The 24879-nt window shown below is 38.9% G+C and overlaps 1 protein-coding gene across 1 annotated transcript; it reads left to right on the forward strand.

Annotated features, from left to right (window-relative positions):
- Positions 1 to 559: 559 nt before the first annotated feature.
- Positions 560 to 24834, forward strand: LOC307016013 (uncharacterized protein). The gene is made up of 21 exons (XM_079645058.1): positions 560 to 757; positions 940 to 1074; positions 2531 to 2578; positions 4004 to 4283; positions 4405 to 4568; positions 7299 to 7355; positions 7669 to 7713; positions 7818 to 7958; positions 8114 to 8152; positions 8395 to 8475; positions 9101 to 9254; positions 10079 to 10241; positions 10560 to 10694; positions 11448 to 11558; positions 11639 to 11675; positions 16448 to 16548; positions 17099 to 17220; positions 18741 to 19009; positions 19436 to 19529; positions 19857 to 20128; positions 24040 to 24834. The coding sequence occupies exons 1-21, from the start codon at positions 703 to 705 to the stop codon at positions 24192 to 24194; spliced, it is 2658 nt and encodes an 885-aa protein (XP_079501184.1). The 5' UTR covers positions 560 to 702; the 3' UTR covers positions 24195 to 24834.
- The last annotated feature ends 45 nt before the right edge of the window (positions 24835 to 24879 follow it).

Here is a 24879-nt window from a genome sequence, read left to right on the forward strand (position 1 = left end):
GCCGATGTTGACACGAGAGGGACCGCCTCCGGCCAACGGGTCATCCTGTCCACCATGGTGAGGAGGTAGGAAAAGCCCCGAGAGGAGGGTGATGGACCAACCAGGTCGATGTTGACGTGGTCAAACCTCCTCTCAGGCACCAGGAAACGCTCTAAAGGGGCCTTCGTGTGGCGGTGCACCTCAGCGCGCTGAAAAGCCACGCACTGATCAGCCCAAGTCCTCACGTCCTTCTTCAGCCCCCCCCAGACGAACTTCGCGGCCACCAAGTGCACCGAAGGCTTACCGCCGGGGTGTGGGTCACGTCTCCCAGCATGGTAAATCGTTACATGTTCACGTCTTGCCGTGATACCGGGTTGATTAATTTACATAGTGCCAAGATGTTTATCTAAACATCAGGATATTTTGCTTATTTCTGCACGAAGGAATCTTTAGGTACTGTGAATTTGCAAACAAAATGATTGTGCCTGCAGCAGGTAGCTATGCAAAGTCAGTCTTACAACATATTCGTGTGGCCATCCGGTTCAGTTGCTTTTGGTAAATGATGCTGCTTTGACCTGACTCAACCAGAGAGAGGTAGGAGTTAAAGTAGATGTGTCTTGTTGGAGAAGCAGTGCTTTAATTTGGAACAATACTTGCTATGAGTCCTGTGCAGCAGTGAATGGATCCCGCACCCTGATCGAGACTTAGTGCCATTGAAAGATCATGAGCTGGAAGATTTGCGTTGTATTTGCGGGCCTGCTGTGGATTCATCCTGTTGGTAAGTTGACATGATTTCCTAACACTAAAGTCCAGCAAATATCACATTGAAATATTCTCTTGACATATTTAATCATGAAAATAGAAGACATAATCCTCTAATCTGATATAAATATTATAATGTGTAAAAAATAATTGTGTAATAATATGGCAATATTTAACTTCTTATCTGATTTTATTTAGCCAGTGACTTCGATCACCAACAGAAAGAGGAATTAATAAAATATGAAAAATGCTTAGCAAAGGGGACAAACAAGCATTTCGTTGTTCAAGAAAACGTCAATTTCTTCACCGATGCACGAACCGTTTGGGAGGATGGTGAGTCTAAACTATAATAAACATTTAATAACAGTAGATGTTGGTGGTTGTTAAAACATCCTAATAAAGTCTGGAAGGAAGGGTGCACATTTACAGCTTTATTTGTATCTAAAAGCTATATTTATGTTTTTACACTGGTAAAATAATGAGGAACAGCAGCATATTTTTTAGTATCAATGTAGGGTACTTCTGATGAGTGAAGATAATGTAATGTTTGTTTTTAATGTAATTACATATTGTGTATTTTGTGATATTTTTGTCATTATGTATGCTGCCTTTGGATATCTGCACTTCTGTAAAAGGTTAGGAGTAAACCATCTGTTATGAAAGTGTTCACTTTTAGGGATAGTTTGGATTGTTAGAAGTGCGGTTGTCCAACCTCGTCAATACCAAATATTTTTATTTTTATTTTTTTGTGTATTTATAATTTTACTGCTGTCTATTTTGCAGAGGTGTGAGAAGTACTCAGATCTTGTACTTCAGTAAAAGTAGAAATAACAGAGTGTAGAAATACTCAAGTAAAAGTCCTTCAATCAAAATGTTACTCTAGTAAAAGTAGAAAAGTATTAGCATCAAAATAAACTCAAAGTACCAAATGTAAAAGTAGTGATTGTGCAGACTGGTCCATTTCAGAATAATATATATGACATGTTTAATAATGATTGATCATTAAAGTGTCATCAAAGCTGGTAAAGGTGCAGCTAGTTTGAATGACTTTGTAAACTGCAGGGTAACTTGCAGGAGCGGACTGGCCATCGGGACGTTCGGGACGAATCCCGATGGGCCGGTACTGAAGTGGGCCGGTCGGACGATGTGGGCCAGACGGATAAGTCACTAGCACCACCCCCCTCCCCCTCGACAATTTACTAGCTGTACTTACTAGCGGTATTTACTAGCGGTATTTACTTGCGGCACCGAGGTGGGCCGGTCGGGTAAGTCACTAGCGCCCCCCGTCGACAATTTACAAGCAGTATTTACTTGCGGTACCGAGGTGGGCCGGTGGTACCGAAGTGGGCCGGCCGAGAGTCCCAGGCTGATTTGTAGTCCCAGTCCGCCCCTGGTAGCTTGTGAATTTACTCCAGGTGGAACTAAAGTCTGATTTAACACTTGATTATATTTCACATCATTAATCCAAATCTGTAAAGTAACTAAAGGTATTCAATAAATGTAGTGGAGTGAAAATACACCATTTACCTCTGAAATGTAGTGGAGTAGAAGTACAAAATAGCATAACATGGAAATACTCAAGTAAAGTACAAGTATCTCAAAATTGTACTTAAGTACAGTATTTGGGTAAATGTACTTAGTTACTTCCCACCTCTGCCATTTTGTACATATCTAGTGTTCATATTCAGCGTATTATTTACCGTACTGTACTCTATATTTATAGAACTCTGTGAAAAGATAATGAAGTTGAATCTAATCTAATCTAAAATCACTAATGTATCACCTACAGGTACTGTCTGTACAGGAAACAGGAGCCAGTATATGGGAGGTCTTCCAGGTGAGTGTATTTATTAGGAATGATAGTAATTACTTCTGACTGAGATATGCTTGAAAGAAAATTAAACTCATTATTTAGCTGTGTAGTACACATGCAGTTGTCTGGAACTGTCTCTCTCTAAGTACATTTTGCTGGGCTGGGATTAGCCACCAGTCTCAATCATAAGGTCAGACCACTTGTTTGGCCATGAACTACTGTAAGTAATAAAGTACTAGACAACATTGCATTGGTTCAATAACAGAAAAAAACATCAATCTTCTTTAAGTTATCTTATTTTTTTGCTTTTAAAAAAATCTATTACAAGGTTGTAACTGTTTGCAGTAAAGTTGTGGGGTGCTGAACTGTTCCTTTGAATCTTTAGAATTTTGATCTATGATCGTAATTACTTGTCTTTCAAATTTGAAGGAGGGTGAGCAAGCATCTTGAGGAACATTCATGATTAACTGCTCCAAAAAATATAGTTTATTTAATAATAACACTGAATATGTGAATCATAAAAGTGATTGACAGCTGATAGGAATGATATGATTGTTAATATTATCATATTAATTCAGACAAACATCTGCCACCCTCTTGCCACCCCATGAATATAATAATAATAATAATAATAATAATAATGGCTTTAATTTATAAAGCACTTCATATTTGCATTCAAATCCCGAAGTTCTAACATCGTAAAAAGAATAAAAAGCAATAAATAAAAATAAATAAGTAAAAAGAATACAATAAGATAAAAGGGTGATAATAAATAAGTAAAAGGTCTAGGGAAAGGCTCTATTGAAGAGGTGGGTTTTGAGGCCTTTTTAAAAAACCTCCACGGTCTGTGATGCTCTCATGTGGTCGGGGAGAGCGTTCCACAGACAGATGTGAATATTTGTCTAGATCCGCCCCTGCACCCCTCCTCCTCCCCTTCGCTCCAACCCCCTCCCTCCCCCCATATCGACCGGTGAAAATGACTTTAGGGACACATTCATCGCAAGAAGTGTAGCAAAAGTCAAGGCCGCAGAGATTCGACCAAATCGCAAGTTGCAGTTGTAATGGAAAATATATTTAAAAAATATATATTTTTCTAAATGTGAACATTTCATCACTAAGTTCATTTTTATTTCAAATTTGGTTCACAGATACGTGGATATTTTTATACAAGTATAAATGTATGCACACAAGCTCAGATTTAATTTCTGCAAGTGCTCACATCAGGTTTTATACGCTCTCGCATGTTGCACCATATCTACCTTCATAGCCTCACACTTTGAAAACCACTGATATAAAGGATCCAATAGAAAGCAAATAGTCACACGAAAGGTTCAATAAAATATGGCAACTGCCTGTTCATTTTCATCTCTGGTCAGATGAATACAGGTACAACTTCTGTGATTAACTCAAACTATGTTTCATAACACATGTTGTTGTTACTTTCTTCAGCTACTAATATTGCTAAAGGTGGAAACGTGAATCAGTCCTCCTTGTGGAAGACGGGTGTCCCCGAAAGAGCCATTGATGGAAATCGTGCCAGCACATATGATAAGAGATCCTGTACACACACAAAAGGAGAAATCAAACCCTGGTGGAGACTTGACCTCCTAAAGAGATATAAAATCAACAATGTCACCATCACCAACAGACAAGACATCCACAAAAGGATCAATGGTGCTGAGATCCGCATTGGGAATTCCCTCGATGACAATGGCAACGCCAATCACAGGTAACAGCACTATCTGCCTTATACAAGATTTACAAATGTTAGCTTTCCTCTGAAAGTTATAGAGAAAGATATAATTGGTTATCTAAATAATTTACTGATATTTTCCTGTTTCTTTCACCAGATGTGCTGTTATCTCATCTATCGCAGCTGGGGACTCAAAAACATTTGTTTGCAATGGAATGGAAGGCCAGTATGTAAACATTGTAATTCCTGGACAAATGAAAACCCTGACACTGTGTGAGGTGGAAGTCACTGGTCAACCTTCTGGAAACACTGCTCCAACTGGTAAATTGTACTATATAAAGCAGGGGTTTTCAAAGTGTGGGAAGGTGAGCCCCCCCTCAGAGAACATAAGGACAGCCGCGCCCCCCCCTCCCAATTATTATTATTATTATTATTATTATTATTATTATTATTATCTTTGTTATAATGCAGGGTTATTCAATTGCATTTCAAAGAGGTCCAGTAAGAGAACATGTCATTAAATGCTCTGCTTTCGCTGTCTACCTTCCGCCATTTGAAATTACTCCGCCTGTTTCTCTCCTCTTGTCTCGTCTCTCTGTGTGTGTTTGAATCTATCGTGCTGACTCACTGACTGCACCGATTTGATTGGCTGAGTAGCGTCACCTCCTTAAAACATTAGACAATAACTTTTTTAAACCTTTTTATCTTTATGTTTTACACATATTGTATAAAACTCCCCCACTACTTGGACTATTCCTTGCACCCCTCCAGGGGCGGATCTACCAGGGTGGCATGTTGTGGCAACTGCCACCCTAAAAATAGGCCTTGCCACCCCTGTTGCAGCTTTGTTTTGAAAGAAACATTTTGGCTCATCGGACCTTTATGAGAGAAAATCTCTAATGTCCGAGTGCAAGTGAATGCAGCACAAGACGCAAGCTTTGTAACCCCTTCCCCGGCCCTGGCGCGAGCCTTGAAATATGATTGGCGGCGATTTCATTTTAACTGGACGGCGCTAAACGAGAAGCATTCGGACCAAAGTAGACGGAAGAAATTAGGTATTTGCAGTCTACAATGACAGAGAAGAGACTGTCACGTTTGGCTGTACTCAGCATTGAATCAAAACGCACTAAAGCTTTAGATCTTAATCAGTTTGTGAGGCGTTTTGCTGAACAAGATGGTAATCGCCGCATTCAGCTGTTATAGGCATGCCAACTTGATGCTCTGCTCACGGGTGATCATAAAAAAACGTTAAGATGAGGACCTTGTATGTGTGTATATATCTTTTTTTCTTTGTGGGGGTCGGCCCCCAAAAAAACAGTTTTAAGTCCTGAGAAAGTCAAATAAGACGTGTGTAAAACTACACTGCCCAGCCAAAACAAAGTAACCACTTTGATTATAGGCCAGTAGGTGAGGACTTTCCACTGGATCATAACTGCAGCGATGTATTATGTTTTAGCTGAATACACGTTTTTTTAACCCTAACTGATGCAGTTAGTCACTTCTTTAATGTGTGTTCTTTCAGATGTAAAGTCAAGGTTGTAACTGCTTGCAGTAAAGTTGTGGGGCGCTGAACTGTTCCTTTGAATATTTGAGCAAGCATCTTGAGGAACATTCATCATTAACTTTTTTCCATTAACAGTTTAATAACACTGAATATGTGAATCATAAAAGTGATTGACAGCTGATAGGAATTATATGATTGTTAATATTATTAATTCAGACAAACATCGATGAGACAGTTAATTAATGTACTTATTGCAGCAGTCTGCATAGATTTGGTACCCCTGCTGGTCAAAGAGTGAAACAAACTCATTCAGTTATTGTTCATTTAAAATTCATTAAATTATGTCTGCCATCTTATATATTTATATTTAAGGATTTACTGATGTGCCACAATAATGTCACCTAATGTTATTGAGTGTTTCAATATTGTGGCTTTCCAAGTTAACATTGATTGATATGACTGCGATTAAATCAGCATATACTTCTGCCAGGGGATGCCCCCCCTTAAAGTCTCCTTCCACCCTCTTGCCACCCAATGAATATTGTTCTAGATCCGCCCCTGGTCCGTCGTACTTATTATACATCCATGTAGTAGTCCGCTGTATAGAAATCTGTAGTTTCCATAGTTTCCCCACAGCAGCAGACGCACATTTATGACGTCCGCTGGCGCATCATAAACACGTCGGATAGTGAAAGTGCAGTCGGATTCTCTAAAGCAGGGGTTCCCAAACTTTTCAGCCCGCAACCCCCAAAATAACAGTACCAGTGACTGGCGATCCCTCAACGGGGAGGAGGCAACTTTAGAATAGGGAACCTGTTCAGGTCAATTAGAGTCAAACTAGCTTATTGGTTAAGAACAAGACTTCACTTTAAAATAGGGAACATGTTCTTAGATATAAATACCTAATTTTGAGTTATTTAGACACAATTAACACTTATAGTTTAATGTCTTGTTACATAAGAATAGATCATATTTGTTAAGTGTTATTATGGGAGAATTACTATTCTTGTGGTACCACTGCCTTATTAGGCCCATATTGAGCATATTAAGACCAAAACTCATGGACAAAAACTTCCTTACTTGCAATAGACAAGCAAGCACTAATTAGAGGGTTATTCAGGCAAAAACTCTCAACTAATGGCATATTACTTGTAGAATATGGTCATGTAGAATAAGGCATTAATAAGTGTTTTATAATGACTAATAAAGAGCCAATATACTGATAATATGCATGTTAATTAACAACTAGTTGATGGTTAATTTGTGTACCTTAATATAAAGTGTTACCGATAGTAATTACTTCTGACTGAGATATGCTTTAAAGACAATTAATACAAACTTAGTTATCTTGTTTTTTTGCTTTTTTAAAATCTATTACACTTTGCCCATGGAGATTCAGATTGTATCGTTTGAAAAAGTTACATTTTCTTTATGAGTAATTCAATGTTTGGAATACTGCTATGAATTATTGTGAAAAAGTATGGAAGAGATGTAAGAGAAATGTGGATTTACTGAGTGAAATAACCAGGCTGCAATTCTGTCTCCAGGGAAATGGTTTATCAATTGGATTGAGACGCTTATAACTGCTAATAACCGCAAAGAACGTAAGTCTAACTTATAAAATAAATCAGAGCTAAAGGTGTTTCTGCTTTCCTCAGACTTTTATTATATTACAGCAGTGGTATTCATGTGTATTACCTATCTGATTCTATTTATCTTGTTTTTGTGTCTATTTACTGAGCTCTTAAATGTCTGTTTAGTATTATTATTATTACTACTTGTATTTCATGTCATTTTAAAATGTGTTGCTTTTGTACTATATGTCTTATTTCTGTTAATGTTTTTGTAGAACATTGGTTTAAATCTGATAAATAAATAAACTTGACCATGCATTTTGTTTTCTTTACCTCTCAACAGATCCCCGTTGCATTGTATTTCTGCAAGAAAACACATCTCAAGCAGGTGAGCAAAAACCGCTCGTCACACACATACTGCATTTTAAACAAGTTCACATTCGTATTTTTAACAGAATAAAATGTAACTGTGTGTCTGTTGTTATTCAACAGAAATCTCTGAGGAGAAATTGTTCCAAATGGTTCAACATGATGGTTCTCAGCTACTGCTCGTCTCAAATTGGCATACCAAAAGGAATTTCAGTATGTTTGTCCTGACAGGAAGGTGCAACACTACATCAACTCCTATGAAAGGTGATATTACACAACTGTGTGTGTGTGTGTGTGTGTGTGTGTGTGTGTGTGTGTGTGTGTGTGTGTGTGTGTGTGTGTGTGTGTGTGTGTGTGTGTGTGTGTGTGTGTGTGTGTGTGTGTGTAAAGTTAATGTGTTACTGTTCATTTTCTCACAGATCCAAATCTAAATTGCACCTACAATTACACTGGCGAAGGTAAAATAATTCATTTTCACAGTTTATCCTGAAATCTGATATAGTGAAAATATTGGAATGATAAATAACGTCACTTTTAATCAAAGTCCATTTCTTTACCATCCCAAGTAGAACCAGGTAGTGATTTGATAACTTCAAGTTACTTTTACAGACAGGGTCAAATCATTTCACATGTGTACTTTCTAAAGTGATGTGCTTCTATAATTGTGAGCCTTTTTCTTCTTCACTGTTTTCCTTAATAGGACCTTGCCAGGTTAGATGTTTCAAGACAAAGGAAATGTGTAAAAAAACCAGATATAATAAAGAAGTCTGCAGCAAAATTGGTAAGTTCCCTTCAGATAAGCAAAGAACAGAGCTGGTAGAAGTACTCATATATTTTACTTAAGTAAACGTAGAAATACCACAGTGTAGTAACACTCTGTTAGAAGTAACAGTCTGGCATTGCAAATGTTACTCAAGTAAAAGTATTAGCATCAAAATATAGTTAAAGTACATAGATTGGCCAATTTTCGAATAATATATATATCATGTTTTGATAATAATTATTGATGCATTAAAGTGTTATCAAAGCTGGTAAAGCTGCAGCTAGTTTGAATGACTTTCTATACTGCAGGGTAGCTTGTGAATTTACTCCAGCTGGAACTAAAGTCTGATTTAAGAGCTGATTATATTTCACATCATTCATCCAATTCTGCAAAGTAACTAAATATATTAAATACATGTAGTGGAGTAAAAGTACACGATGTACTTCTGAAATTGTACTTAAGTAACGTACTTGATTAAAAGTATGATATAATGTATGAATGTGTAATGTCTCCTCTGATTTCTGTCTGTTTTGCCCAGTATTATGATCATCATGCTGTTAAAACTGGTTTGAAGTGGAACAAACTGGTACCCGCTGCAGTATCTTTGACTCAGATGTTTGAAATGAAACTCCTTTCCTTTCAGATCCAAAAATCAAGGAGAAGTACATCATCAACCTCACAAATACAATCGAAAACTGCTTCAAATGTGATAATCCAGAGAAAAAGCCTGAGAAAAATCTTAAATGGAATAAAACATTAATTGAAGACGGAGGAAAAGTCGGTGCTGCCCAAGCGAAGTAAGACACGCTGCATTCAATCGTTAAAGGAATTGTTTGCTTGCTTTCTATATGATAGTGAGATAAAAAGAAAACACTACTGGAAAGTTTCCAGAGATCATAATGTGCCTTGCAGCACACCTAACGCTAACTCATTAACATCTGGTTTGTTTGTACACAAATAGAAATGCAAAAACTGTAACTCTGTAACTGCTGTCAAAACTCCGGGAAGTCACAGCTTCCAGAAATAATTCCTTTTAATAACAGCAAGCCTACATTTCTGTTTGTGTACGAATTAACCATACAAGGTACTCCCAGGACACTAATATATCAAAAATATTGTCATAAACACTGAGTAAAATATCTTAACCAACATCAGTGTTGAGACAAATAACAAATATTAACTGATTTTGAGAACATTTAAACTTTTAATGCCAGTAAGTTTGAAAAAACCCTCATGAAAAACAAATTGTTTTTTTTACAGTTTGTCAATAATAAGAATAACAATAATTTTTAAATGCATTTCTGAAAAAACACTGCAGTGCTCCATATCACAGCAGCAATGTCCAATAGGTAAAACATGAGAACATGGCTCAACAGGTAGCAAAGAGTAAGAACTACATTGTTGAAGTCAGAGCTTTTGATTGAAGGATTGATATAATAGATAATGTTATGCTGATATGGCCATGTGGTCACACATCTTGGTTTTTATTGTCAAAGGTTATGCCTTTATGCAAGGGTTATGTCAAACATGATGTAATGTGTACATCCAGGTATTGACTTTTATAAATGCGTGTGAAACTCTATATTCTAAATACATTTGATTTTCTTCCAACTGACAACAGTGAAATCATGAACAACATGGCCGACTTCATCACCTCCTTCGAAGGGAATTCTGCTGCGGTGTCTGTGGCAGAAGGAATTTCAGGAGTCTTATTGAAGAAACCGGATCTCGAGGACATAGAAGAAATCAGCTTAACTTATAATTCCCCAAATGAAAGCATGAATGTGGGTGCACCACTTTTATTTGACCTACATGTGTTACAGTTTCTACTCCTTACGAACTTCAGAAAGAATGTAGGCCATGTTTCGGGATGATGGTGATTATCTCGGCCACCTGCTTAATGGAGAGTGGTGAAATATGTCGTTTAGTTTATTAAGTTTTCTCATTTTAGTTTTTGATAAACCTTATCTCTTACTGGTTTTCTTTCCAAGAGTGAAGTAGAAGGATCAAATCCAATCCCACATACTTGTTACCTAAATACTAATTCCCTGCATTGTAATTGGATCCAGGACTCAACACAATTGTTCTGTTCTTCCCTGCAGATAGTAGAAAACAGTGATTATCTCGCCAAATTTTCCAGAAGTGTGTCAGTGCCCAAGGAAGCATTTGAAAAGGCTGAGAGTTTGAACATAACAGTTCCATTTGTCGCTCTTTTCCGATTCAACAATCTGGCTTCGGTAAGTACCAATATCTCAATTGATTTTCAATAGGCACGTTCAAACCAAGTACTTTTCCCACAAAGGTTCCTGAGAACTCTTTAGTTCTCATGAACTAAGTACAGATCGCGTTCACACCGGAAATTAGTTCCTGGGGGTGGATTAGGCAAATGAAGCCGCTGACGTCACTTCTTCTTCTTCTGCTTTGGATTTAATGGCAGGCCGCAAACAACTTCACGGCATATACTGGCGCCCAAAATCCCCGGCCGGAAGTCCCCGGAGTTAGGGACTGGCTTCAGTAGAAGCTGCTGGGACTCCCAGCAGCTTCTACTGAAGCTTTCCGAGTAAACGGCCAGAACGCCGACACCTCCTCATCTCCACCGCTCCCATGTTTTATTTTGAGTTGTCATAAGTTAGTCTCTCCGTGTTTCTGCGCTGGGCTAATGCTAATGCTAATAAAGCAATGCGAGAATAATAAAATGGCGGCTTCACAAACATTTTTGGGAGTTTGACGGGCGTGGTTTGCATTCCGCCCAGCCAATCAGACACAGGAACCTTTTTCTCCCATGAAAGTCCCTGCTCTCTATAGGGACTGAAAAGGGGGTAAAAAAGGTTCTCTAGAACTAATTTAGTTCCTGGGACTTTTTGGTGTGAACGCAACTAAATCGTAGTTCTCAGGAACCTTTGTGGGAAAAGTACTTGGTGTGAACGCGCCTAATGATACAGTAAAGGCACCCCACACATTTGATCATGTGGCTTTATTTCTTATTTCAGGATGAGCTGAACAGCACCGTTTTAGGCAATGAAGTCCTAGCAGTTGAAATGGGAACCAACATCTCCAATCTCACACACAAAATGTCCATCCATTTTCGAAACGTTACCTACGTGAGTAAAAAAAAAGTGCCTCTTTGAAGATATACTTGAGTTTGTCAACCATCCATTTAGTCCTGGTGTTTTTCTTACAGGAAGGATATCCCTCTTGTCAATCTTGGAATGGTGAAGGTATTGTCCTTTTACTTATCTGCAAGTTGATATAAGATATTGCTTGAAATAAATGCAATGCAGTTTGATGTTTCTCTGTAATAAGTTGGCCCAAGTATTATTTTTTTATTGTAAAAATTGCTTTAAATGGTGGCCGACAGGTGCAAACGTGCTACAATGGCCCAAAACAATGGAGAAATGCGCTGCAATTTGAAAAACGATGCAAATAAAAACACACAAACAGCCCATTTCTCCTAGTGGAAATGTTGTGTAATTTCGTTGGTTCAAAGGTTGCAGATAGAAACTGCTGCTTTGCCCCATAATTGAAGAGCAGATTAAAATAGAACATCAAATATCACAAAATAAAATGGTTGTCTATGTAAAAGGACTTTCTTTCTCAAGAAATTCTCACATGTCACAGTAGGAAAATCACATGTAAATTATACAAATAATGATTGCTTAATTCAAACTGGCTGCTCCAGTTTCAGAGTCATACTGTACGGCCATGGCCTACTGCTACACTGGGACACAATAATGCTCATTGTATTAGTTAAATCTCTCTTATCTACTATAACTAGTCCCATGAGGGCTGTGGAAAATAACTATAATCTTAACAGCAAGCAGTGGCGGCGCCAGAGTATTTTTCTTGGGTAATCTATGGTAGGGCTAACCCATACAGTGGTGGGGCTCAAATCAGTATTGTTGGGGAAATATTTTCCAAGGTCCATAACGTTAACCCAGTTTATCAGTTCAAACTGTCCTGACTGAGCACACGCACCTGTAACCTTGGCTGCTGTGCTCTCAGTGTTCTGTCTCCCTGTTCCTGCCTGTTGGCGTCAGCTGATAGAGGTGTTATGATTCTATCTTGTTATGCAGCATGTTGATTATTCTCTCTGAACTAGCTAAATCAGGGCCGGCCCTAGACTTTTGGGGGCCCTAAGCGAGCTTTGGCTTGGGGGCCCCCATCAGCACGTTCTCACTACACACAACACGGAACCAACTTTTGTCTTATGATGTTAGCATAAGCACACGTATTGTATAAATTAGCATGTAAACACAGTGGACCTAACCTACTCTAAGGGGGTCCTCACCTCCTCTAGGGGGGTCCGGGGGCATGCTCCCCGGGAAGATTTTCTTTTTAAATATTGAAGTTAAAAGCATCAATCTGTTGCACAAAATTAAGAGATCTATGGATACATCTCTCAACACCCATATGAAACAGAACTGTTAACAGATTTTTCTGTATGGATATTTTACAAATCACTTAAACTGTATACTTTTTTTGTCATATAGTATTTCATAACTGTTTTTCATTTATTCTCTCTGGCTGTCCATCTCATAATGTTCACATAGAAACTAGCTGTCAATAGGAATATCATTCAGAAGAATTATAATTTCTCGCAAAAATCTGTCACAAAAAGAGGTTGCACATTTAAATTCAGGTGTTGTTATGGCAACGTCAGTGGCCAACAGCCAAATTTACTGCTGCAAATACGTTCAAACATGCTTTTGACACGTAAAGCAGTGGCAACTATGCCACCATTTCAGCTGACTTTTTCTCAGAAATACTGTCACATAACATCCATATATTTCAGTGCTAGGTTGATGCTTAGCTAAGCTAACTATGAAACACTTTAACTGACAGGACTCCGGATCAACTGTGTACTGTAAGGTAGCTTCTAGCTTCATGTCGAACAGTAAGTCAACATTTCCCAGAGAGCTTTCTTTGAAATTACCAGGTAACGCTAAAAAACATTACATTTAGATTGTATGACAAAGTGTTTATTTATATATCTGGCTAGCTATAGCTACTTGCTAAAGGTTTAGCTTACCCCCGCGATTCAAAGTAACGTCAACGTAGCTGTAATTTATGCTTTGCTTACATGTTCGCATAACTTGGAAGTTTACTGACATTTACATACCTTGTTTACCTGGCTCAAGCGGTGGCTCTGGGGTTGTTGTGTGAGCCACCACTTGAGAATTGTCGTATATTTTATGAATTTTTTTTCTTATGTCCATCTTCAAAAACTCTGAGCCTGACTGACAGTTAATTTTATACATTGTCACAGCTCACAGGATAGGTACCTGTCAGCCAATAAGACAGATGTTTTTTTCCATTCAACTCTCTGGTTGGTCTGGTGTCTAGCCTCTGTTGCATTCACTGAACACGGGAAATTACAATCCTGTCGTCCTCTCTTGTGTCATGATGAGGTTCAGTTAAAGCATGGTTAATGTATTATATTATTGACTCAATAATATAATACATGCCTTTGAGAGTAGGCAATCTAGGCATATTAACACAATTAATTAAACAAACTTATCACGGCGACGGTGTACTGAGATTTATTTATTTTTTAAATTAAAAAATTTAAATTAAAAAAAAAAAAATTGTTTTGCTAGGGGGCCCCTTAGTGGCTATGGGGCCCTAAGCGGCCACTTATGTCGCTTAATGGGTCGGGTCGGCTCTGAGCTAAATACATGGGTCTGGGGTAGAGTTCTTCAGAATTGACGTGGCAACTGTACCGTGAAGTCAGAACCTCTGGCTCTTGGACTTGTGATGTGAATTCTCCGGCCGAAGCTCCAAATAAACCATCAGTGTTTGACACAAAGCTCCTGTTCTTCCCGTGTCTCCTTCCTGAGTCGGTGACTCCTCCTGCATTGCTACACAGAAGTTTCCCCCACAAGTATTTGCAATGTAATTACATACACGCTATATCGCCCCCCTTGACAGTGAAAAACGCCACGCGTGAGATTTAGATTATTTCCCTGTCTCAATCAAAATGGAACTCTATGAAATAAAACGGCACATTTGTCTTGTAGTAATTAAAAGGGATCAATGTGAACGTGAGGTATGATAGTCATACATGTCAACCCTCCCGATTTTCGCGGGAGACTCCCGATTTCATTGCCCTCTCCCGGTTTCCTCCCGGGGTCATATTTCTCCCGCATTTCTCCCGATTTCTGACAAAATCAGATTTACACACGACTGTTTCCACTCTGACTTTAATACAGCGACACCATTGTTTGGTTTCCATGGTAACACGTCTCTTTAGTAGCGCGCGCAACTCAAAGTCTGAGAGGGTGAGGCAGATAGTCACAGAAAACGGAACAAGAATCGACAACTACTCCACCCTCTGCTCACTCCTTTCCTGTAAAATACAGGTCAAAATAAAGGTCCAGCCCACACATGGTGCTACAGGCCGCAAGGCAGTGCACTTAGAACTACAATAAGCATGTTAATGTTAATCTAACAGCTCCGGCGATCCACTAGCACCCTCCCCCCCCCCCCCCCAATTTTGCATTTTGAAATGCTCCCGATTTCTGACGTCTAAAGGTTGGAAAGTATGATGATAGTACACGTTGAAGATCCAATGGGGATACTGAATGTAGTGATGTGTCGGTCGCGAACGAGCCGATTCTTTTGAACGGCTCTTTGGTATGAACGAGGGGAACCGAGTCGTACTTGGTGAGAGCCGTTCTTGTTATCGTTCAATTGTTAGTCCGCACTCACTGCCTGCCAAAATACACTCGCCTGTTAAAAAGCTTGATTTTGTTCCCCAAACGTATTCTGTGAAGACCCGCCCCTACTCTGATTAGTAGGTTTCAGCAGGAGGAGTGAGATGGGGTGGGTCTTAACGGAATACGCGAGAGAGAGAAGTCATAACAAGTGGTAGGCTACAGGACAGGTAGACGACGTGTTTTTCGGATGGAAAATGAGCCAAAGGCGAAAACGCAGCAGCATTTTGATGCACTTCAACCAAAAAAGCGCACCATTTGTAAAGGCAAAATATCCTTTAAAGCAGGGCCAACAAATGATCTCCATCGCCACTTAAAAACACAGTATCTAATATTAAGAGTTGCGTGAATTTCATTCAAGGCAAGGCAACTTTATTTACTTAACAAATACGGAGGGTAAATTCAAAGTAGTACATTCACGGACATGAATGACATGGATATGGCGCCACCTTGTGTCGTGTTTACAAAGCAGATTATTGACATTAGGTCTGGCAATACAGTCAATCATTATCCTGGTGATTATTTCACAGACAAACCAAGTAACCCCGCCAAAAAAAACGGCTCTTTTGAACGGCTCTTTTGAACGGCTCTTTGAAAGGAACGGAGCCATAAAATCCGGCTCCCTTCAAAGAGCCATAAATCCCATCACTAACTGAATGGCGGTTCCGACTGATCTCAATCAGTAAGGCATGACGCAGACCCAACGTTTCGTTGCTCTGATTGGCTGTAGGTCTATTCAAAATTGCATTATGAGGCATTTTGATCTGACTGCGGCCGCGCTGATATTATAACGCGAGAGAATATCCACACCTTTAGTGTATAAAACTCCCCCACTACTTCTTAGACTATTCCTTGCACCCCTCTTCGATAATAAACCCGAATGGTCTCAACCATATTGCATCAGTAACGTGCACTTGTTATAACAGCAGGATCAGTTTGTGTGTTGTGGACACGACCGGTATATTTTCGCAATCCGTGTTCTCAACATGCTTACTTTAACATCATTTTTCATGGTGGGGCTAATGTGGGGCTAAGCCATTTATTTGTATGGCTGTAGCCTACCCCAGCCATACCCTGGTGCCGCCACTGACAGCAAGATAAACAGTGAATAGGCATCATTACTTGGAAGCTGCACACATTATTCTGTACAAAAAACTATCTTTTTTATTCTTTGTCTGACACACACAAAAGAATAAAGACACTTCACATCACGTCTGGGTTTAATGTTTAAGCAGCTTCACCTCTTCACTGTTTACTCCTGTGTTTCTGTCTTTAAGGAAGCCGACCAAACTGGACCGATTACGGGTGTGAGACGATACAAAAGGGGAACAACATCATGTGCCAGTGTTCGCATTTGACATTTTTTGCTATTTTGTTGGTATGTCTTTGATTATATTTTCATACCATACTGATCTTGATCTTCCTTGTGGACCAAACATATTTGGACATTCCTCTGTATGATGGTCTAAACTGCACTCTGTATTTACGCCTTTGTTTTCCTTTAAAGATTCCCTATTATGCTTATTTCTTTTTTTTCTTTCCTGTGTTATGTAGGTTTATGTGCATGTAAAAGGTCTGCAAAGGCTGAAATCCAAACGTTTCTTTGTTTAATTCTGTAACATAGTGACATCACTATATAACACTTGTGCTTCTATTGGAAAGCGCTCCAACACATTGTGAGTGACACGCTGAGGGGCGGGACATCTCTAAGCGGTTGACCAATCAGAACAGAGCTGGCCAGCTAACCAATCATAGGAAAAATAAAGAGCTTTTTGAACATTAAAGCATGGAGACATGTCACAATAGACTAGAAGCACACAATACAAATATGAACCTACATTTCACAGCTCCTTAATACAAATAATACACCATTCTGACTACAAATGCAAATCCCTGTGAGGAAAGTTTAATGTTTGCTCTTTTTGCAGGCTCCTCCTAATGTGACCATATCTAGTTCTGACCTGAAGAACCTCACCACGATCACCCAGGTCGGCTGTGGCTTTTCCTTGTTCTTCCTCTCCATAGTCCTCTTCATGCACTCTCTTCTGAGGTAATTATACATCTCATAAATCTCATCTTTAGCCTGCATGCGTATGTATAGTATTCCATAGTAACATTACTCAATCATTTATTCTTTGAGTAATATTTTGTTTGACTAAAACGAGTCTTGCATTATAAAAAGAATGTACTCAGTCCAAGAGTACCACCATGTGTGCCTTTTTTAGGCTGCAGAATGAAAACCCTCTTAATATGTGGAGATATATGAGTATTCAGGTTATTTGTCTGCAAGTTTTCAAATTTCTTTGAGCATTCATACTGAGATGTTTCCTGTCAAAATCTTGTTTTCAATCCCAATTAGTAGAAAAAAAGAGATAGAAATCAATCGACAGTTACAACCAAGTTACACATGTGTGCCGTCTTCATTTGTTATTTTCTATTGCTGGAGTGCAACAGTGTAAAACACCAAGTAAACAAAACAGAAAAACCTCTGGTTGTTGTCCGTGATCTCTGCGGTTAATGTCCTGTAAAATCATGTAAATGTGTCTGCTCTCCAGAACAGGAAACACTGCGCTATGTTTAGAGAACACATTCGCTGTAGGGAAATGAGACTGTTGAGACTGTGGCTTCATTCATCTGGGATGTCTTTCCAATGAATGCGTATTAAAATAAAAATAATATGGGTATGTGAGGGCAAAAAGGGTGTAGATACAATTAAATAATTAGATTATGATTTGTGTTTTAAGACGCGTTTGAATCCTGTTATAAATGTATGATGATTATTTTCATTATAGGTTAATCAGTTATTTTTGTAATTAATAAATGTGTTTGGGGGGGGGGGTTTGAAAATGTATTAAATAATTAATAGATGCCGTCACAGTTACCCAAACTCAGCTAAATCTAGATTTGTAATAGTAAGAAAAGTAGAGGCTTAGGAAGTCCAATATTTATTTATGAAATGCAGTGGGGCGCAATTAAAAGTGTCATAAATTGTGAATATCAAGATACCTTAAATGTATGTTTTACTAGTTTGAGTCCAGTTATCAATAGAAGCTATGGAGCAGAGAGTAGTCCGAAAACCAAAGCACTTTACAATAGTATAAACTGAGGAAATGATAATCAAAGCTAGTTGAAGCTGTGGCCCCTGTGGGGTCATCTGGAGAGGGTGTGGCTGTGCTGCATCCAGCTGCGTTGATTGCAGTAACTCAGGGCACCTGGGTCTGGTGCCCTGCAGTTACTTAAAGCCTTTATGCTCCTATCTGCTTTCTGATACAGGCACCCGGTTCGGATATGTTATTAGTTATTTCAGTTGTTTTACTTTGTGCACTTCAACATACATGTTCATGCAATCCTCACCCTGCAGTTACATTACTGATACCACTGACGCTCACACCTCATGCTTTACTTGTTTTGCACTTGATTAATTTGAATCACTTGCTTTAATAAACAACTTGGTCTGAGCCAGGTCATAACATTACCGCTAAATGTTTATTTTCTGACACTTATTTCCTAATTCTTTGTTAAAAACACATCATAAAAAGCAAACATATATATGCTTGTCACCCTTTACAGGAGGACCAATGCCAGCATATCCACAAGGATTCTCATCTACCTGGTTGTAGCCTTGTACCTGCTGAATTTCTCGTTCCTCATCAACAACTTTGTGGCCAAAGGGGGGAACGCGGTGGGATGTAAGATCATGGCGGCTGTCATGCACTACTCCATGTTGGCCACGTTCACTTGGTTTGCTGTGCAGGCGTTCCACCTCTGCCTGCAGCTGCACGTCGGAGGCAAGGTTGTAACCCCTCACTACATACTCAAGGTCTCCATCATCAGCTGGGGTGAGTTCAACATCTTACTGTTTAACCTGAAAATGCACCATAATATGTGACAATAAATCACTCTATTTCCCCCATTCACAATGTCTCATATGAAAAGGCAATATTCAACATAGGCTCTATTTACATTACATTACATTTGACTTGACTTGTTAGACGCTTTTATCCAAAGCAACTTGCATACATTCTGTACAATCCCCACAGGAGCAATTTAGGGTGAAGTGTCTTGCGTAGGGACACAACGACATGCTGACTGCAGTGGGACTCAAACTTGCTACCCCCTGATACCAAGTTCAGCGCACTACCCACTGAGCCACAGCCTCCCTACACAAATATACTTGGAGCTGTGCTTGTCTTCGACCAGTTAGAATCTACTATTGCTTGTATTTCTCCTCACCATGATGGGTCATTTTCTTTCTCCATTTCCAGCACTACCAGGTGTAGTTGTGACTGTCCTGCTCATCTTAGGAAAATATGGTGAACAAGTGATCTACACTGATAACCCTGAAGACAACGTGGCCATGTGAGTGTGTGAATTCACATTTAATGTCCAGCATCTTATAATAGAGGATCAGTTTCCATGCAGGACTTAATGTAAACGAATTTAAAACATCATTTTATATAGTTGTATTTGTTAATAACTTCCTATGTTCATGCTATGCAGTGTTCTTAATTGTATGTTGTATCCTTTGTTAGCTTGTATGCGTTTTTTTTTAGGTAGCCTTTGGTTTTATTGTATGTAATGCATTTTGTAAACAAGTTATTCATATATAATCATGTTTATTATTATTATTATATTAAACGGCAGCCACGCTTCCCTTCTTTTACTGACATATCGTTATTTTCCAAGGTGCTGGATAATGGACATTGACGTGCACTACATCGTCAACATAGGCTACTATGCGTTGGTCTTCATCTTCACCTTCACCGCCTTCATCGTCATGATGGTCTGGTTTTTTCGTCTCAAGAGAAACGGACAAGTCCCCACAAATCGCCATAGTATTGGGGTCATCATGGGACTGTGTTGCACGCTGGGTATCGGTTGGGGTTTTGCCTTCTTTGCATACGGTGTGCTCCAGATCCCCGCCTACTACATTTTCACCATCCTCAATTCTTTCCAAGGTAATAACGAATTTAGGATAATTTATTTATTTATTGCTCTGTTGTATTTAAAAGAAAAACTTGAGTCCTAATTTAAACATTAGTTTTTAGATTTAAATTAACAGTATTATGCTGGTTTAGATCAAATAAGAGATAAGATAGGACTTTATTCATCACGAAGGAAATTGTTGTGCCAGAGTTACAAAAATACAATAAACACAGCAGTACAATAATAATAAAACTGTACACTAACAGTGCAGTAAAAAGAGCAATTCAATAACTACAGAAAAAACATAGATGTCACATAATTAATGTAAATATTAACAGTATTTAGTATAGTGCAAAAACCGTATTGGTAGTTACGTAATTGCACTTTTATCGAACATTAATAATAACTAGAGAATGCAATTCCTGAAGAAATTGCTAGTGGGAATGCTTTATGCTGAAAACCTGACGTTAAACTGCTATGCTGAATTGTAATGTGTAAGAAGAAAGTGAAGAATTTAGATCGAAATGATACATGAACACAGGGGGCTTGAATGTGTGATGAGAGAAGAAAAGAAAGTAAACTTGGAAAAGCAGCAGAATATTTGAACTGCAAACTTATGAACTAACTTGATGGCGAATGATCTGTCGCCATTGCAACGGCATTTGACGACACCCCATAATACGCTTAGATGCGTTGATGGCTGCATCGTTACCAAACCTGAGAAGTTTTGGGCTGTTCGGAGTATTTTCACTGAAGTTTTTTGAAAACTGTGTTTCAAGGCGAGCATTGTGTTGCCATGGCAACGGCATTTGAAGAAATCTCAAAACTGTCCTGTAGATGTCTTCACGGCTGGACTATTAGTACACATGTGAAGTTTGAGCACTTTTTGAACATTTTCATTGGAGTTATAGCGACATCACGTTTTATGGCGAGGGATGCGTTTCCATGGAAACGGCTTATGGTGAGATCTCAGATTTGGCGTAGAGCTGTTGAGGCATGGACCGGTGAAATACAAGTGAAGATTGGGGGACGATTGGACTTACAGCAACATCCTGTTTCATGGCGAGTTGTCTGTCGCCATGGCAACGGCATTTGATGACACCCCATAATACGCTTAGATGCGTTGATGGCTGCATTGTTACCAAACCTTTGAAGTTTGAAGCAGTTTCACTGAAGTTATGAGAAAGCCGTGTTTCATGGCGAGCATTGTATTGCCATGGCAACGGCATTTGAAGAAACCTCAAAACTGTCCCGTATATGTCTTCACGGCTGGGCTGTTAGCACACATGTGAAGTTTGAGCACTTTTTTAAAATTTCATAGGAGTTATAGCGACATCATGTTTTATGTCGAGGGATGCGTTTCCATGGAAATGGCATATGGTGAGATTTCAGAATTGGCGTAGAGCTGTCGAGGCATGGACCGGTGATACACAAGTGAAGATTGGGGGACGATTGGACCGTGTCGATGGGACTTACAGCCACATCGTGTTTCATGGCGAGTGGTCCGTCGCCATGGCAACGGCATTTGATGACACCCCATACTACGCTTAGATGCGTTGATGGCTGCATCGTTACCAAACCTGTGAAGTTCTAGGCTATTTGGAGTATTTTCACTGAAGTTATGAGAAAACCGTGTTTCAAGGCGAGCATTGTGTTGCCATGGCAACGGCATTTGAAGAAATCTCAAAACTGTCCCGTATATGTCTTTTCACGGCTGGACTGTTAGCACACATGTGAAGTTTGAGCACTTTTTTAAAATTTCATAGGAGTTATAGCGACATTATGTTTTATGTCGAGGGATGCGTTTCCATGGAAACGGCATATGGTGAGATCTCAGAATTGGCGTAGAGCTGTCGAGGCATGGACCGGTGTTATACAAGTGAAGATTGGGGGACGATTGGACCGTGTCAATGGGACTTACAGCCACATCGTGTTTCATGGCGAGTGGTCCGTCGCCATGGCAACGGCATTTGATGACACCCCATACTACGCTTAGATGCGTTGATGGCTGCATCGTTACCAAACCTGTGAAGTTCTAGGCTATTTGGAGTATTTTCACTGAAGTTATGAGAAAACCGTGTTTCAAGGCGAGCATTGTGTTGCCATGGCAACGGCATTTGAAGAAATCTCAAAACTGTCCCGTAGATGTCTTTTCACGGCTGGACTGTTAGCACACATGTGAAGTTTGAGCACTTTTTTTAAATTTCATAGGATTTATAGCGACATCATGTTTTATGTCTTCATGGAAACGGCATATGGTGAGATCTCAGAATTGGCGTAGAGCTGTCGAGGCATGGACCGGTGATATACAAGTGAAGATTGGTGGACGATTGGACCGTGTCAATGGGACTTACAGCCACATCGTGTTTCATGGCGAGTGGTCCGTCGCCATGGCAACGGCATTTGATGACATCCCATACTACGCTTAGATGCGTTGATGGCTGCATCTTTACCAAACCTGTGAAGTTCTAGGCTATTTGGAGTATTTTCACTGAAGTTATAAGGAAAACGGTGTTTCAAGGCGAGCATTGTGTTGCCATGGCAACGGCATATGAAGAAATCTCAAAACTGTCCCGTAGATGTCTTTTCACGGCTGGACTGTTTGCACACTGCTATCTGAAGTCAGTTGGAGTGATGACATCATCGTGTTCCATTACACAGGTGTTTATAGTTGAGCTAACGAGCTCTGAAGAGATCAAAGGCTTCATTGTTCTGAATGAGAGATAAACATCTTACATGTGAACGTTTTGTGGAAGAACCATAACAGATATCTGTGAAATTTCAAAACGTGAAGCATGTGAAGGAAGTTGATTATCTGAAGTGTAATTTTTGTGTAGTTTCGGGTTAATAATGTGGCCTTTTGGGCAGTTTAACTAAAGGTGTGCAGCTGCTGCCGTGAGGAAATATCTGCCTGAAATTACAATGGGGTTTAATGGAGGAATGTTGAACGTTTTTGTCACTTCATGCCCTCAAAAAGTATTTTGTTTAATTATTTTTTGCTTAATTATTTGTCATTTTTCAAGCTACGAGATGTTTTCCTACGTTTATCATGAAAAATGATGTCTCAAGAATGTAGGGTTTGGGAATTATGGCAGTTTAAAAAAAATATATGAAGGCACATTCCATGATTTTCTACCCTCTAGCTGTGACATCACGCACTCTAGCTAATGTTAAAATGTGAAGAAAACCTCAAGAACAAGGTCTGAACAATGTTTAATATCTCTAAAAGTAAGAATCAGATTTAAAAGTTGTGTTACACGAACAATGTCAGAAAGATGTGTAACATTTTAAAGTTGGAATGAGGTTTCTGAGTGAAAGTATGAATGAACAGTTAGCAGTTGAAGTCGCATGAAGATTTGTTGAAGTTGAAGAATTTCTCCATTGACTTCAATGTTAAAAATTTGATGAATTATGGGATGTATCTCTGGAATTATGAAAGTTATGAATGAGAAAAGTAATAGCCATCGATTCCCGACCGAGCTGAACGTTTTGATGTTTGAACAGAGTTTCTGCGATGTTCAATGCGGGAGGAGAAGCGCGGCAAAATAAGTCGGCGGAATAATATACTTTTCGTGCGTAGAATAACAGTTAGTTGGAATGCTGTTAACAGCATTCCCACTAAATAATTGTACACATGTTATATAGCACAGTGTTTTGTTATGGGGGTTTAAATAATATATGTAATATTTGACAACAAGCAAACAAATGTTATTTGTTCATCCAGGAGGAAGTGCTTAACAATGCATGAGCAACCACACACATGCTGCCACAAACACATTATACAGTAGTGTTACAGTTCACATTTATATAAAGCATTTTTTAAGATATACAATTGTAACAATATGAACACAATTAAAACAGACAGATTAATAAGTGTAAAGTAGCAATACAAATACATTTCATATGTTGAACTTGTCTTTTTTGTTTGTTTATCACCTGGCAGGTTTCTTCCTGTTCATCTACTACTACAGGAGCAGCCACTCTGGAGAGACAGCCAGTGGCGCTCAGGGTTCAAACTCCAGCAGCAGCGGCAGCACGCTCAAAAGCAACCTGGACATCTTTGAAAACCCCAACAACAATAGATTAGAGAAAAAATAATAAAACCCTGAAAGACAAACAGGGACTTGAGAGGGATGAAGATTGTAAGCTTAAAGAGGCCCTATTGTACTTTAATGGGTTTTCCCTTTCCTGTAGTGTGGTATAGGTTTGTGTGCATACACTGAAAAGAGCAGCTGCAGCATGTAAACATGTCACAGTAGACAAATGTACACCTGACAATTAGCATATGTCCACATAAAAAGGGACTCTTTTTTTATTTAATCGTTTATTTGGCAGGGACAATGCACAATAATGAACACTTAAAACATTCAAATGTGTCAAGCGTAACAGTGCCAGATTTAGCTTTGAGCTAATTTCCATCAAGCAAGAATAAGCCGCACAATGTACGGATTTATGATACTGCAATAGACATTTTCTATTACATATTATTCATTAGTGTTTTAGAAAATATAAATAGACAATGCTATTTTTTTATGTGTTTATCCAAGGACTATAACAACTAGGTAAATGTGATTTAAATGCAAAAATAAATTAGTTATCAAGTTTTGTTTGTTTTTTAACTACATTTTCGGGACCCGATGATCATCAACTTACATGGAAAATATCTGAAGTTGTAGATAATTATTACAATCTTTAGTTGTGGGTATACTGGAAAAGAAAATCCTCTCATATGGTATAGGTAATTTTTACATTTTACTTTAACATCTAAATATTTTATTTTCTA

Source organism: Notothenia rossii (genome assembly GCF_949606895.1).
Source record: "Notothenia rossii genome assembly, chromosome: 8".
Taxonomy (NCBI): Eukaryota; Metazoa; Chordata; class Actinopteri; order Perciformes; family Nototheniidae; genus Notothenia; species Notothenia rossii.

Coding starts and splice junctions, on each gene's coding strand:
- LOC307016013 (XM_079645058.1), top strand. CDS start 703: ATGAGCTGGAAGATTTGCGTTGTATTTGCGGGCCTGCTGTGGATTCAT. Junction 11,559..11,638: donor ATTTTCGAAACGTTACCTAC/GTGAGTAAAAAA, acceptor TTTTTCTTACAG/GAAGGATATCCCTCTTGTCA. Junction 11,676..16,447: donor TCAATCTTGGAATGGTGAAG/GTATTGTCCTTT, acceptor TCTGTCTTTAAG/GAAGCCGACCAAACTGGACC.